Source organism: Entelurus aequoreus, linkage group LG27 (genome assembly GCF_033978785.1).
Source record: "Entelurus aequoreus isolate RoL-2023_Sb linkage group LG27, RoL_Eaeq_v1.1, whole genome shotgun sequence".
Classification (NCBI taxonomy): domain Eukaryota; kingdom Metazoa; phylum Chordata; class Actinopteri; order Syngnathiformes; family Syngnathidae; genus Entelurus; species Entelurus aequoreus.
This window is the reverse complement of record NC_084757.1, coordinates 18687206-18702198: the sequence shown is the minus strand read 5'-3', so window position 1 is coordinate 18702198 and position 14993 is coordinate 18687206. Positions and strand designations below refer to the sequence as shown.

General features: G+C 39.2%; 1 protein-coding gene across 1 annotated transcript in view; it reads right to left on the bottom strand.

Annotated features, from left to right (window-relative positions):
* Positions 1-1987: 1987 nt before the first annotated feature.
* The window catches only part of LOC133644496 (protein strawberry notch homolog 2-like), a 116694-nt gene continuing 103688 nt past the window's right edge, over positions 1988-14993 (bottom strand). Inside the window, 12 exon segments of the mRNA XM_062039017.1 lie at positions 1988-4689; positions 4692-4764; positions 4766-5185; positions 5187-5278; positions 8670-8860; positions 9261-9337; positions 11493-11624; positions 11700-11792; positions 14163-14257; positions 14328-14471; positions 14559-14630; positions 14705-14813. Of these exon segments, the coding sequence (XP_061895001.1) occupies positions 4139-4689; positions 4692-4764; positions 4766-5185; positions 5187-5278; positions 8670-8860; positions 9261-9337; positions 11493-11624; positions 11700-11792; positions 14163-14257; positions 14328-14471; positions 14559-14630; positions 14705-14813 (2049 nt within the window). The 3' untranslated portion in view covers positions 1988-4138.

Sequence of the window (14993 nt, the reverse complement as noted above, 5' to 3'; positions counted from 1 at the left end):
AGAAAACACATTTAGACACGGGATCACCCTGCTTGGCGCTCAGCATCAAGGGTTGGCATTGGGGGTTAAATCACCAAAAATGATTCCCAGGCGCGGCCACCGCTGCTGCTTACTGCTCCCCCCACCTCCCAGGGGGTGAGGGTGATGGGTGAAATGCAGAGGATAATTTCACCACACCTAGTGTGTGTGTGTGACAATCATTGGTACATTAACATTAACTTGAGGAATTGCCGGTTATCATAAATAACCGATTATCATGACGTGTATCGGCTTTGACTTTGTTGCTTGAGTTGTTTAGTTTTTTTCCTATTATGCAGCGTGGTGGTTGCTATAAATAACTGGTGGGACGAGCAATCCTATTAACACATCTTTATTGTGTGCTCCTTAGTGAGCAAACATGTGTAACACTTTGATTTTGTTGCTTGGTTGTTTAGCTTTTTCCTATTATGCAGCGTGGTGGTTGCTATAAATAACTGGTGGGACGAGCAATCATATTAACAATACAACACATCCTTATTGTGTGCTCGTTAGTGAGCAAACATGTGTAACACTTTGACTTTGTTGCTTGAGTTGTTTAGTTTTTTTCCTATTATGCAGCGTGGTGGTTGCTATAAATAACTGGTGGGACGAGCAATCATATTAACAATACAACACATCTTTATTGTGTGCTCATTAGTGAGCAAACATGTGTAACACTTTGACTTTGTTGCTTGAGTTGTTTAGTTTTTTCCTGTTATGCAGCGTGGTCGTTGCTATAAATAACTGGTGGGATGTACAATCATATTAACAATATAACACGTCTTTATTGTGTGCTCGTTAGTGAGCAAACATGTCTAGCGCTTTGACTTTGTTGCTTGTGCGTTTTAGTTTTTTCCTATTATGCAGCGTGGTGGTTGCTATAAATAACTGGTGGGACGAGCAATCCTATTAACAATATTACACATCCTTATTGTGTGCTCCTTAGTGAGCAAACATGTGTAACACTTTGACTTTGTTGCTTGAGTTGTTTAGTTTTTTCCTATTATGCAGCGTGGTGGTTGCTATAAATAACTGGTGGGACAAGCAATCCTATTAACAATATAACACATCTTTATTGTGTGCTCGTTAGTGAGCAAACATGTGTAACACTTTGACTTTGTGGCTTGAGTCCTTTTTTTATTTATTTATTTATTCTGCAAAGGCGGTCGTTACCATAAAAAACTGGTGGGAGGAGCAATCACATTAACAATAAAACACACCTTTATTCCATGCTTGTTCGTGAGCAAACGTGCCAAACGCTTTGACTTTGTGGATTGAGCTGTGTAGTTTTTTTTCTTCCTATTATGCAAACAACTGTTATGCAATAACTTGCGCTGCAACGTGTCAAAGGCTTTGACTTTGTGGCTTGAGTTGTTAATTTTTTTCCTATGATGAAAGCTGGTAGTTTATATATATATATATATATATATATATATATATATATATATATATATATGTTAGGTCAGGAAAAAACACAGAGGCTATTTCATCCCTACAAGCCTGTTTTGCAGGTTTCCCTGCCCTTCAGGGGAGTTATAATATATATATATATATATATATATATATATATATATATATAATTTTAGGAAAGAAAAAAAAATAAAATATATTATATATATATATATATATATATATATATATATATATATATATATATATATATATATATATATATATATATATATATATATATATATATATATATATATATAATTTTAGGAAGAAAAAAAAAATATATATATATTTCTTTTTTTCCCCCATAAAATTATATATATATATATATATGTATATATATACTCCCCTGAAGAGCAGGGAAACCTGCAAAACAGGCTTGTAGGGATGAATTAGCCTCTGTGTTTTTTCCTGACCTAATATATACATATATATATATATATATATATATATATATATATATATATATATATATATATATATATATATATATATATATATATATATATATATATATATAGGTCCTTTCCAGCCACACACGAAAATCCTATTGCTGATGTAGATGATATTATCTGCTGTACAGGTTTACTTTAGAAAAGAGAAGGATACTCTATTATTATTGTTATTTGTATTTGACTTTATTAAATATTTGGGTAGCATTTGGTTAAACAAAAATAGTTTTCTTTGAAGTAATATAACTGTTTGTCTATTTAATGGAGGAATGTAGTTAGTCCTACAACTGGCACACAATGTTATTGAAAAAATAGTATTGATTTTGAATCGAAAATTAGTTTGAATTGAGAATTGACTCTGAATCGTATAGTTACCCCCAAGAATCGAATCAAATTGAAGAAGATGATTTACGGCCCTACTGGTTACCATATGTAACTGATTCATTAGATGACATATATGTCACGGAAATGTGTGCATGAGCAAGTGTACCGGTTATCATTAACTGGTGGGAGGAGCAATCACATTACCAAAATAACACACCTGCGCTCGGTGGTGAGCAAACATGTCAAAGGCTTTGAATTTTGTGGCTTGTTTCAAATAGCTGAGTTTACTTCTGGGGTACAAGGCGGCGGATATCATCGATAACTGGCGAGAGGAGTGATCATTTTAATTATACAACATGTCAATGTTGCCACATGCATGTGCTCATGTAGGGAGCGGGTGTAATGTGGAATTGGACTTGTTGGAAATCTTTTAGTGTATTTCTATTATGTTATTATCAATAAATAAATGGCCAGAGGAACAAATACTTGTCAACATTTGTGTTTCAAAATAGGGGCAATTGATGGAAAATAAGGGAAGCACTCGCCAACATGCACCCCAGGAAAAATGTTAAGGTGGTCGAAATAGACGAGAAAAAGGGTATGGAACAAACATAATGCGTGTGCATGTGCTTATCTAGCTCTTTTCAAGGGTGCTGGGGGCCCACATCAGTCAAAATAACTTGGTTTTAGGGGCGTGCACATGCACACAAATATACAGCGTGTCTATTTGGAGCACCTGCTAGCGTTATGACACTTGAAAGTAATGAAATGGATGAAGAAGCAGTGACTTTAATACCGAATAATCAAAGTTTCTGCTTGCAGGGTTTTCTTTCCAGACATCAAGACAATTAAAAAAAAAAAACAGTTTCAATGTCTCAGTGTCATTTCATGACAGACACGTTTATATTGATGGTCAGAAATACACACATAAAACAAACAAAAAAAAAACACCACCACCAAAAGCACTTGAGACGTTCCTGAGAATTGGTAATCAAATCACGCCAGGAGTTGAAATCTCTCTGTTATTTCGTCTATTAAAAAAAGGGGGTTATATATTTGGATGCTATCTGTTCTGTTCGCGCTTGTTGGTGTTGTTGTACGCTACACGGTATCGTGCACTTTTTCGGCAAACACACACACAGACACACGCACACACGCGCACGCACACACGCAGTCAAGGCTTCACGGAGGCCTCTTTTGGAACCCGCTACCAGCATAGTGTAACACAAAAGGACAACGCAAAAAGGGACGAAAAAGTTAAATACAAATATATTTAAATTAAAATACAAATCTATACATTAGGCTACATGGAATTTTTTGTTTTAAAGACTGCATTTATAGATTTCTCGGAAGGCACTGTTTGCAGACTGCTGCTCCCCGTTTCCTTTAACACGAGCGGCGGGGGGGTGGGAAGGGGGGGACGTGGACGCAAACAAGAGGGAGCGTGTCGGGGAACGGAGGCATTTCACGGTTTGTCAGCTAAGATTTCTTCCTCTTGTATTCCAGTTCCTCGTCACCTTTTTGCGTCTCGGGTCGAGCTAAAACGTGTTCAGGTTTTGCTTCCAGCAAGGTCCGATACCTCGTCAAATGAGGGGAGTGGAAAAAGGGTCTATTAAAGGACTCTATGCGAGGATGAACAAGTGTTTTTTTTTTTTTTTTTGTTCATGTGAGTTTAACGTTTACAGCTGCCTTTAAGCAGTGGAGGACACACTTTGGTGCTGGCGTTTGTAGTCACCGTAGCAACCAAGAGGAGGCGGGAAGAGAAGACTGGGAGCAGGACAGGCAGTGATGTGACTAGGAGGTCCTGAGGGGTTTAGGGGTCCAACTTTGGATGGGAAACAGCAGTGTTAAAATCTGCTTAAAAGCCATTAAAGAGTGATAATGAGCCACTCTCAGTCTTGCTGCCGGTAGTGAATGACGGACTTGCGGTCCGGCCCCGCCTGCAGCATGCTGTTCAGAGCCTCGCGCACGTCAAGAGCGCCGGAGCTGCAGTGGCCGTTAAGGGGGAGAGAGTCTGACTGGGGGAGGAGATAGTTGGAGGAGAAGCGGGAAGAGGAGTTGGCAAACAAAGAGGAGGAGGAAGGAGGCGGGTTGGAGAAGAGCGGGGAGGTTTGCACGAGGGGGGAGACGTGGGAGGAGGTGGAGGACATCGAGGAGGAGCTGGACGAGGCGGAGGATGATGGGCTGGCTTTCTGCGTGGGCATCTGGGGGGAGATGGGCAGGTCAAATAGGTCTAAAAGGTCCTGGTGGTTGTTGCCCAGCATGCTGAGGTTCTGCGGCTGCTGCAGAACCAGAGGCGGCGGCGGCGGGAGCTGCTGGGCGTTCTGCGAGATAAGTGACTCCAGGCCGAAGTCGTCCACGAAAGCCCCAGAGGGCCCCGCGAGGTTGTTCAGGCCCAACCCGCTTTCCGCCGTGCTGTCCGGCAAAGGGGACGGCGAGCTCACGTCAAGTCGAGGATTTCGTCCTGGGACTTTTGTGAGGACAAACCGGTGGAGAGTGTGGTCTGATGGACGGGGACGGGCGGGTTTTTTCAGCTGGGGGAACGTATGTAAAAATGACTGGGGGTAAAACTGGGAGAAATTGGAGCTATGGCTGACCGTGTTGTGCAGGGCCTGCTTGGAGGACTTGCTGGGCCAGCTGTTCAGAGTCAGTTGCTGACTTTGAGAGGGGTTTCTATGTAAAGTCAGTAGACCTTGACTCTGCTGCAAGGCGGCCTGGTTGTGGGCCACCTGCATCCTCTGGAGCTGAGAGATGCTCGCCATCCGTGTCTTTTGTAGCGGGTTCAGTTTTTGTTTGAGGATCTGGCTCTGAAGGAGCGACTGGGCCAGGGACTGGTTGGCCACGGGTTTCTGGCTAAATAGATTAGCCAGGAGGTGCTTGTTCTCCTGCTCCATTTTACGCATGCGCTCCTCAGCCAGACGCTGCTCCAGGGCCTGCTTTCTCCCTCTCCTTGCGCCGCTTTTTCACCTCCTCGTCCATTAGTAAAAGCTCCTCACGCACTCGGGCCACGCAGTTCTCTGGGATCTTGATGCCTAGAACAGTCATTGTTAAACTCTCGTCAGTCAACAGAAGAATGACATTTACAAAAACAAGGTGCCTTGACATAATCCTGGCATCATTCAAAAGGCTACACTTGTATGACGCCTTCTGAGAAATATTATTATAAGTAACATACAGTACGTTAAGAAACATGGCACGTAGCTGAGGAGCCATGTTTGCTACTACTTAAAACCTTTAAAGGCTTAGTGGCCACATGCGTGGACAGCACCTTTTAGTTCTTATTTCCAAATTGTGTACACTACTGAATTGGGGTCTTATGGCCCTTATGTGGACACTTATACTGCCACCTGGTGGTGTCAAAAGAGTATAACATACAATGGAATTTGGAAAAAAAAGTGTAAAAATAAGAATTAGCATGTCACTAACATGAAGTACACGTTTGTTTAGGGCTGGGCGATATGACTAAAAAATGTATCACGATATAAGTGTTTCATATCAGTCGATATCGATAATTATTGATTAAAAAAAAACCCCTATTCTAAATAAAGACCAGGAGAAAAAAGGCTGAATTTAAATACTTTTATTTTAAATATAACCTTTAACCTTTAGAACGAGGTCAGCATTATGAAAAACAGTCAGATAAAAGAAAATACTGGTCGATGTGCAAATATTGACATTAAATAAATGCTTAATCCAACAAAATGTGCAAAGTATTGTAATTAAGAAATGAGTAGTGTACAACTCAGGCTTTAAAGCCATATTGGTAACAATATATGCAAATAAATAACAGTCACATTAAGCAAGCAGAAACAAACATGTCTTACAGAATATTGTAAACATCGGAATAAACTTGCGTCTGAACATCTGTGACAAAAAAACCTGTTACTCTCTTCAGTCATTTATGGGAAAATCAAACCAACTTCAGTATCTCCTTTTCCACGGATTCCCTGCACATTGTGTAAAGCTTAGGAATAGCTGTCTTGGAAAAGTGCTTTCGGCCAGGTAGAACATAACGGGGGTCGAGCACGTGTATGAGATTCTTGTACCCAGACTTCTCAACTATGCTGAGCGGTAGCATGTCATTCGCTAATTGATACACCACTGCATCCGTTATTTCTTTATAACGTTTTGAATTTGTGTCGTATGGCACTGCTGCCGAGTAATACTGTCTGCGGCAACAACAGACTGTTTGATACTGCTGTACTCCAGCGGGTGAGAGCGGCTCAGGTGGTAAAATAAGTTTGTCGTGTTCCCAGACTTGGTCGGGACGACGACCTTTCAAAGTGTGCAGACAGTATTACTCTGATTCGTATCGGATTTAAAAAAATCCAAAATACTGCCAAACTGGTGACGTGACGTTTCCTTTTTTATTTACAATTTCCTCTCGTGCTGCCGCGCTCATATTCCCGTTTGGTTTCACTCCTCGTCGTCAGCTAACCGTTGTTGCTTTTTTTTTTTTCCTATTAGCATTTCCCAGAATGCCTTGCGGTTCAGGCTCGGCCGTGATAGGTCGAGAGGCCAAAGCCCTTCATCTGCCTACACCCCCCAGAATGCCGTGCGGTTCCGGCTCTGCCTTTCTTCCTATTTTTTCTAAAGAACTCAGTGAAATTATCGAACGTTCTATCGACCCCATTTTCTATTGATATTGATCACATGTCTATCGCGATATATATTGTTATTGTTTTATCGCCCAGCCCTACACGGTTTGTTACTTATAGACTAAGTACATCATATAAAAAGATGATTCTTAGTTTTTATTCTAATTAAGGTCCAATAAGCCCAAATAGCAAAGAGAAATAAAAAAGCATGTAAACAAACAGCTTGGGCCTTAAGAGGTTAAAGAATTGTTTTGAGTTAATATCAGGAGTAAGGTCAAATGTCAAAACATTGTCTGTGCAACATGTCAGTGTAGCCTGGAGCTTGGAGATATGGAAGAAAAAAAATCGTATCCCAATTCATATTCATTCATATCAGTCGATAACGATATGTATCACAAATTTTTGTCTTGTTTAAATGTTACATTGCTATTATGTGAAGACATTAGAAGGTTATTTTTGATGTATTTTTTTTTACCAGGGGTTGAACATGACAGATCTACTGAAGAACATGGTACAACTTTTTCCAATATCCATTAACCATTACTGTATATTTACACATACTGCCAATATTAATTTACAAATGTCAATTTGCCCACTCTTCTTTATATGTGAAATGTGAATTATATATAGCGCTTTTCTCTCGTGACTCAAAGCACTTTACATTGTTATTGTGTAAGTTACATGCACCTGGGTGTAAGACTAGAGCGTCATTTACGAATAACAATTTACATAATACAATATACGACATTATCTCATGTTTTAAACCTTATTTAAAGACAAAACATGATTCTGATTTTAAATATGATATATTGTAGACATCATTGTACATGGTTAGAGTGTCCGCCCTGAGATCAATCAATCAATCAATCAATCAATGTTTATTTATATAGCCCTAAATCACAAGTGTCTCAAAGGGCTGTCGGTAGGTCGTGAGTTCAAACCCCGGCCGAGTCATACCAAAGACTATAAAAATGGGACCCATTACCTCCCTGCTTGACACTCAGCCTCAAGGGTTGGAATTGGGGGTTAAATCACCAAAAATTATTCCCGGGCGCAGTCACCGCTGCTGCTCACTGCTCCCCTCACCTCCCAGGGGGTGTTTAAGGGTGACGGGTCAAATGCAGAAAATAATTTCGCCACACCTAGTGTGTGTGTGTGACTATCATTGGTACTTTAACTTTTTATGTACCCGTAATATATCACTATAGTAAGTTAATTTTATTTATACAGCCTTTCACTTCACAGGTGTGCTTGAAGCTCTTTTCAGGTGACTACCTCTTGAAGCGCATCGAGAGAATGCCAAGAGTGTGCAAAGCAGTAATCAGCGCAAAGGGTGGCTGTTTTGAAGTTACTAGAATATAAAACATGTTTTCAGTTATTTAACCTTTTTTTGTTAAGTACATAACTCCACATGTGTTCATTCATAGTTTTGATGCCTTCAGTGACAATCTACAATGTAAATAGTCATGAAAATAAAGAAAACCCCTTGAATGTGAAGGTCTGTCCAAACTTTTGGCCTGTACTATATATTGTTATCGTTTTATTGCCCAGCACTACCATAGCCTGTATTAAGTTAGAAGCTAAAGAAGTGAGTGCAGCAGACCTAATGTGGTTGTGACATACGTATTAAGGCAGACACCCCATTTTTTGGCACAATTTGGCACCTATCTTTTGCAAGTAAAAAAAAAGAAAGGATAGTGGTTGCTTTTAACATCACTTCCAATTGACTCTGTAGCTTAATAGTTTGTGATGCTAACACTTGATGTCTAGAAGTTATGGGGTTGTGAGTTACGGTAACACGCTCGTTTCTCGTGTTTATACTGACCGACTTGCTTGTTGTGATGCTTTGTTTTGAGGCGAACGATCTGCAGGATACTGGAGCTGGTGATGTCGGACACCACATCGGACACCCGCTTCCACACACGCAGCAGAGCGCCGCACAGCATGTGGTACTGGCGGAGACGCATGCCCTGGAAACACTCCTGGCCTTCCTCAATTTTCTTACATTTGCCATTCCTATTGGAAGAGAGGGGGGTTATAGAGCCATGATGAAACCAAATCAATCAATCAAATGTGATTTGTATAGCCCTTAATCACAAGTGCCTCAAAGGGCTTCACAAATATTACCGACATCCTGTGATATAAACCCATATCTGGGCAGATTAACGGACCAAACACAAACGCAAATACTCTGTATCATTCCTCTTCTTAAGTTTGTAACATGATGTAAGAGCACACAGTGTTGGAAGTTTTTCCCCGATGACTAGTTTTTAAAGGAAGTCTTTAAATCCTTGGGGTTAGGCACCTGACATAAACTATCACAGGATTTTAATGTTAAACATCCTGATTGGATGGAGCCATCCAGAGTAATCACAAAGGAGTGTGTGTGTGTGTGTGTGTGTGTGCTCCTAGTTACCAGTTGGCATGGCTACATTTCTTCAAGGAGAAGCTGAACTGGGTCTCCCAGTTGTCCTTGGCCTCTTCGAGAGTCGCCTGGAGAAGGAAGGAGAAAAAAACAAAAAACATCTTCAGTTAAAATCCATCTCATGAATCCTCCACTTTCAAGCTTCAGATGTCAACTATTATGACACAAAAGGTAGAAGATTTAATGGAATATTTTTGATAACACAATTTTGTTAAAGGGGAACTGCACTTATTGTAATTGTGCCTATCATCCTAGTCACTGCCGTTGTGTCCTTGGGAAAGAAACTTTACCCACCTGCTCCCAGTGCCACCCACACTGGTTTAAATGTAACTTAGATATTGGGTTTCACTATGTAAAGTGCTTTCAGTCACTAGAGGAAAGCGCTATATAAATATAATACAATTCAACTTCCTCATTCTCCACCAATCACCTTTCAGGCAAGGACGGTGTGTTTGCAAACATGGGAAAAACTGACATCAAATCCAAACCACACAAACATTAACATAAGCTGATTGTTACAGTATGAATTAATATATAGTAAATTATTTGCGTACTATTGACAAGTGATACCAAAGTGTACGGAAAACTTGACCACCGAAAAAGATACAGAAACCGGATGTAATCAAAACGCACGCCATTGTCTGGAGTGTTGTCAGCATGTCTGTGATGTGGACATTATTTTATATATAATGCAGATACACCGGCAGACAGCCATCTACAAAATGTGCAAATATGAAGAGAACAAAGAAGACAAAGTCCAACTAGAGCAACAGCGTGAATGAAGTGTGACGTCATGCTCGTTTCAGCTCTCTTCTTTCGTTAGGGACATCGAGGGACAGAAGTACAGTCTCTAAACGCGAGTGTATTCTATAATAACACCAGAAGAAGATGCTAGATTTGTTGCTAATTATTTTTTATTTAAGAAAAAAGTCATGACAAGTCTGTAAACCCCTGAAGAATTCTCAACAAAGTACCTTGTACAAAAAGCTGCAACAATTGAAAATATGGCAAAACGATAAAAAAATATATTTTAATACTCACTAATAAAAGCAAATTTGTTTCAAAATGTACGTATACATTTTTTGAGCCTTGAGTCAAAGAAAATCGTATCATCATAGAAAATTATGCAATTTACTCGATAACGTTATGGTGACCACACCCATAACCAACCCTCACCGTCACAGGTATATTGTCAGTTTAGAAGGAAACCCTGTCCTGTATGTGCACTTTTATTCAAATCCTCACAAAATTGTAATCTTCCTTGGCTACCACTTTAACAAGATTAGTGATCCATCCATTTCCTACCGCTTGTCCCTTACGGGGTTGCGGGGGTGTTTTTTATATTTTACCTGTATCTGCCCTACTATGTGTTGGGTTATTGTGCATTAGGGTTGTCCCGATACCAATATTTTGGTACCGGTACCAAAATGTATTTTGATACTTTTCTAAATAAAGGGGACCACAAAAATGGCATTATTGGCTTTATTTTAACAAAAATTCTTACGCTACATTCATCATATGTTTCTTATTGCAATTTTGTTCTTAAATAAAATTGGGAACATACGAGACAACTTGTCTTTTAGTAGTAAGTAAGCAAACAAAGGCTTCTAATTTAGCTGCTGACATATGCAGTAACAAATTGTGTCATTTCTCATTGTATTATTTTTTCAAAATTATTAAGGACAAGTGGTAGAAAATGAAATATTAATCTACTTGTTCATTTACTGTTCATATCTGCTTACTTTCTCTTTTAACATGTTCTATCTACACTTCTGTTAAATTGTAATAACCACTTATTCTTCTGTTGTTTGATACTTTACATTACTTTTGGATTATACCACAAATTTGGGTATCGATCTGATACCAAGTAGTTACAGGATCATACAATGGTCATAATTTAAGTCATCATGGGTCCAGGGACATATCTCCTGAGTTTATAAACATAATATAAATAAAAAAATTTTAAAAAGATTTTGTGATGCTTAAAAATATCGATGTAAAAAGGGAGGGAGGGTGGACCAGTACTTTTTAGAGGCGGTATAGTACCGAATATGATTCATTAGTATCACGGTACTATACTAATACCAGTATATCACACAACCCTATTGTGTATAAACAACTGCTGTGAAATATGTCATTAAAACAACGTCCAGTAGCGCATGGTGCCCTAACACGCTACAGGTAACATGCAATAAATTAAGTAAAACAAGGCCAAGGCGTCACCTTTCGATAGCGTTGCTGCAGGTTATCAAGGCTCTCGGGGTGAGTCTGCTTGCCGATGTTGGGCTTGTACACGATGAAGTTCTTGCCTCTCCCTTGCTCAGCTAGCAGCACACACGGTTGGTTACCTCGAAGCTAGAAAGGAAGAGCAAGTGGTTAAATTTGTCTTGCATGTAACTCCTTTCCTCTGTTATTATGAAATGAGCTCACCTTATGGGACAAGTAGAAGCCCTCATCAGTACCGGAGAGATTCAAAAACCTGTTGTAGGCTTCATCCCAAGGCATACCTCTGTCCACGCTGATCTACAGGGACAATCATGATGACACTAAAGCTGATGGTACTTCTCATGAGGGTGTAAGAACAAGCTCTTTAAAACAACTTCATGCGTAATTGTAAATAGAAATGTATTTTCTGTGTTATAATGCACTTTTTGTCAAATTTTTTTCAACGGGAAATACACAATTTCTGAAATAGTTTACAAACATGAGGCGCTTAGTGGAATATTTGGGATAAGATTATCACATAATTGATAACATTGACTTAAATGCATTGTTATTATTATTATTATTATTATTATTTTTTTTTAGATAAAATAAGCGTTAATTCAAAAACAAATGCATAGTCGTCCCTTGTTTATTGATGTTAATTGCTTTCGGCCCTGACCATGGTAAATTAATTTCCATGACTTAAGAACTATCAATTATAACCTTTAATAAATGCATAACCTTGTACACTTACCTGTTTGCAACCTTGTAAATAGGATTTTTTTTACATTATGAGAGCTCTCTCGACATGAAACAACACCCACATAGTCACCTTTACACTATTTTAATCTAATACAGTACACAAAATAACAGAAAATTAACATATAATGTACTGACTTTAGGAGCCCTGGTCTCATCTTGTTGCTAAATAGAACCGTAGTGTTAATATTTTTAGTTAATTTTGACATTTTTATGCTTGAAATGCTTAATTTAGGTCAGAAATGCATTGAATATGCTTTAAAAATATCTGCGATAGAGTATTTTGTATTTGTTTATTTGAAGGACAATGTGCAGTTACTAGGGGTGTAATGGTACGTGTATTTGTATTGAACCGTTTCGGTACGGGGGTTCCGGTTCGGTTCGGAGGTGTACCGAACGAGTTTCCACACGGACATATTAAGTAGCGTAACGCACGTTGTGTAAACAATGCACACCGAGGCACAACACACGGCATGCTAGCAGCTAACGGGCTACTATAGACTGACCATACATCCTCTTTTCACCGGACATGTCCTCTTTTGCGGAGCTGTCAGGGCGGAGTTTCTTAAATGCCTCAAATGTCCGGCATTTTGAGTTAGGGTTGCGTGTATTTTCAATGTACGTTCAGGGTTAAAAAGGGGTTAAAAACAAAACAAATTGTGCGCGCAGCAGCATTCGTGAGGGAGGGGCAGAGACAGAGAGAGCGAGAGAGTTATAATAAACGCGCATGCGTCGCCAGGCTCTGCTTTTTATCCATAGATTTCAGATTTAATTTTTTATTATCTATAGCAGGGGTGTCAAAAGTGTGCCCCGGAGGCCATTTGCGGCCCACAGCTAATGTTTTAAAGGCCCACGGCACATTCTACAAATACTATTAAAATAAACAAAAACATAACAAAAGTGAAATAAAAAAGCTTAAAGGTTAAATGTAATTTAGAAAAAGTTGCAATGTTGACTAAAAAAAACAAAGCTGTTTTTTTTTCTTTCAAACTGTCATTGCTCAAAACATAATATTGAATCAAAATCGATGTTATTATGAATTATTGACCTATCCAAGGTTCCGATTACTTCACATCAAATATTCCACTTTGAAAAATATTTTTGGTGGAAGATTTTGCAAATTTGGTAAATAAATAACCCAAAAATGTATATTTTGTTGTTTTCTTACTGTACCGAAAATGAACCGAACCGTGACCTCTAAACCGAGGTACGTACCGAACCAAAATGTTTGTGTACCGATACACCCCTAGCAGTTACATTAAGAAGATGGCTGCACCAGATTTAGCACCATGCTAATTTCCATCTGTAGTCCTTTTATGGCGCATCTAACATCCACAATTAAAATGACACAGGATTGAAAATACACAACAATATTGAAATTACATAATGATAGGCAATTTAAAATACAAGTACAATACATAGAGGGTATGTGAGTTACAAATCAGTGGGCGGTCATGTTACAGTTTTTTAGCAGTTTCATTTAAAGTGCAGAAGTATATAAAGTGCAGCAGTTTTTATCAAAGTCCACATACAGTGCAGTAGCCATCAGATGGCACCTATAAAGGTATCATTCAATAGCCATATACCCCATTGGTACTGCATATGTAAAAAAGTTTGCGATGTTACAAGATTGGAATGGTACTCTGGTGGTCAACACACTGCTCCTGCCCGGGTATCATCTGATGGTCAACTACCTGCCTGGTATTGTTAATGTGAGCAGGACTGGTGGACTAAAAGCCAGTGTTTGACTGCCTGTGAGAAGCTGCGAACTTGAAGTCGCAAACTTTTATTCATGAGTTAGAGAACATTAAAAAAAAATAAAAATGTCTTCTTGTCTCTCAAAATTATTGTCAGCGATAGAAAAATTCCAAAATAATTGCAGTTCCCCTTTTAAGATAGTACACCTCTCCTAATGATATAGGGTCCTACCTTGTAAAGGACCACCTGTCCATCCTGAGGGTTTCCGACTGTCAAAAAGGTTTCCTGCTTTTCCTCGTAAATCTCATCGTTACCTGGAGCCAGATCTGTAAGCCGCACAAAAGAATGTCAGTGTTGTGTTACAGCCATTACATACAGTGCAGTTAAACTCAGTACCTAAGATGCCCATGTCATATTTGCCCTCCTTCTTGTCCTTCTCGATTAGGTAGTCAAAATTGTCGGTGAAGTACTGGAAAAGATGGTTCTGCTTGTGCACTTCCAGGCCCAGGATGCGATTTAGGAACTTGGTGATGCTACAGTCTAGAATTTCAAACAATATTTTTACATAAGCTCACCTGTGTTGACAAATCCAGGTACTGCAGGTTTGATCCAGCATAAACAACTTACCTTTCTCTGTACTAATGCCAAAGCGTTGCTCCCTACAGAAGATGCCCACATCCATCATTCCCTCTTTCATATCTAACAAAGACCGGTTAAAAACGTAAGTTCACTTTGTACTCTCTTTTAGGCGCACACCATCAGTTTACTCATACCTCTGAAGAACATGGCGTCACCTCCGGGATAATCTTTTGGTGCAGGCACCTTGTTCTCTATGTGACCAAGGATTGCTTTAGTGATTTTATCCAGAGCCTTAGTACCGTACTGCAAGGAGGAACACAGACGGACAGGTAAAATCGCTGTATTATATCAACAATAAACTGTGAGGATTAGGATGGCAATGCGATCTTTAAAAGTGAAGAAAAATAAAATGCAAAGAAACGCTTCAAAAGTGAAAAGTTTTGTGATGGCAACAGTTTGACACTGGAACAGATGAACTCAGAT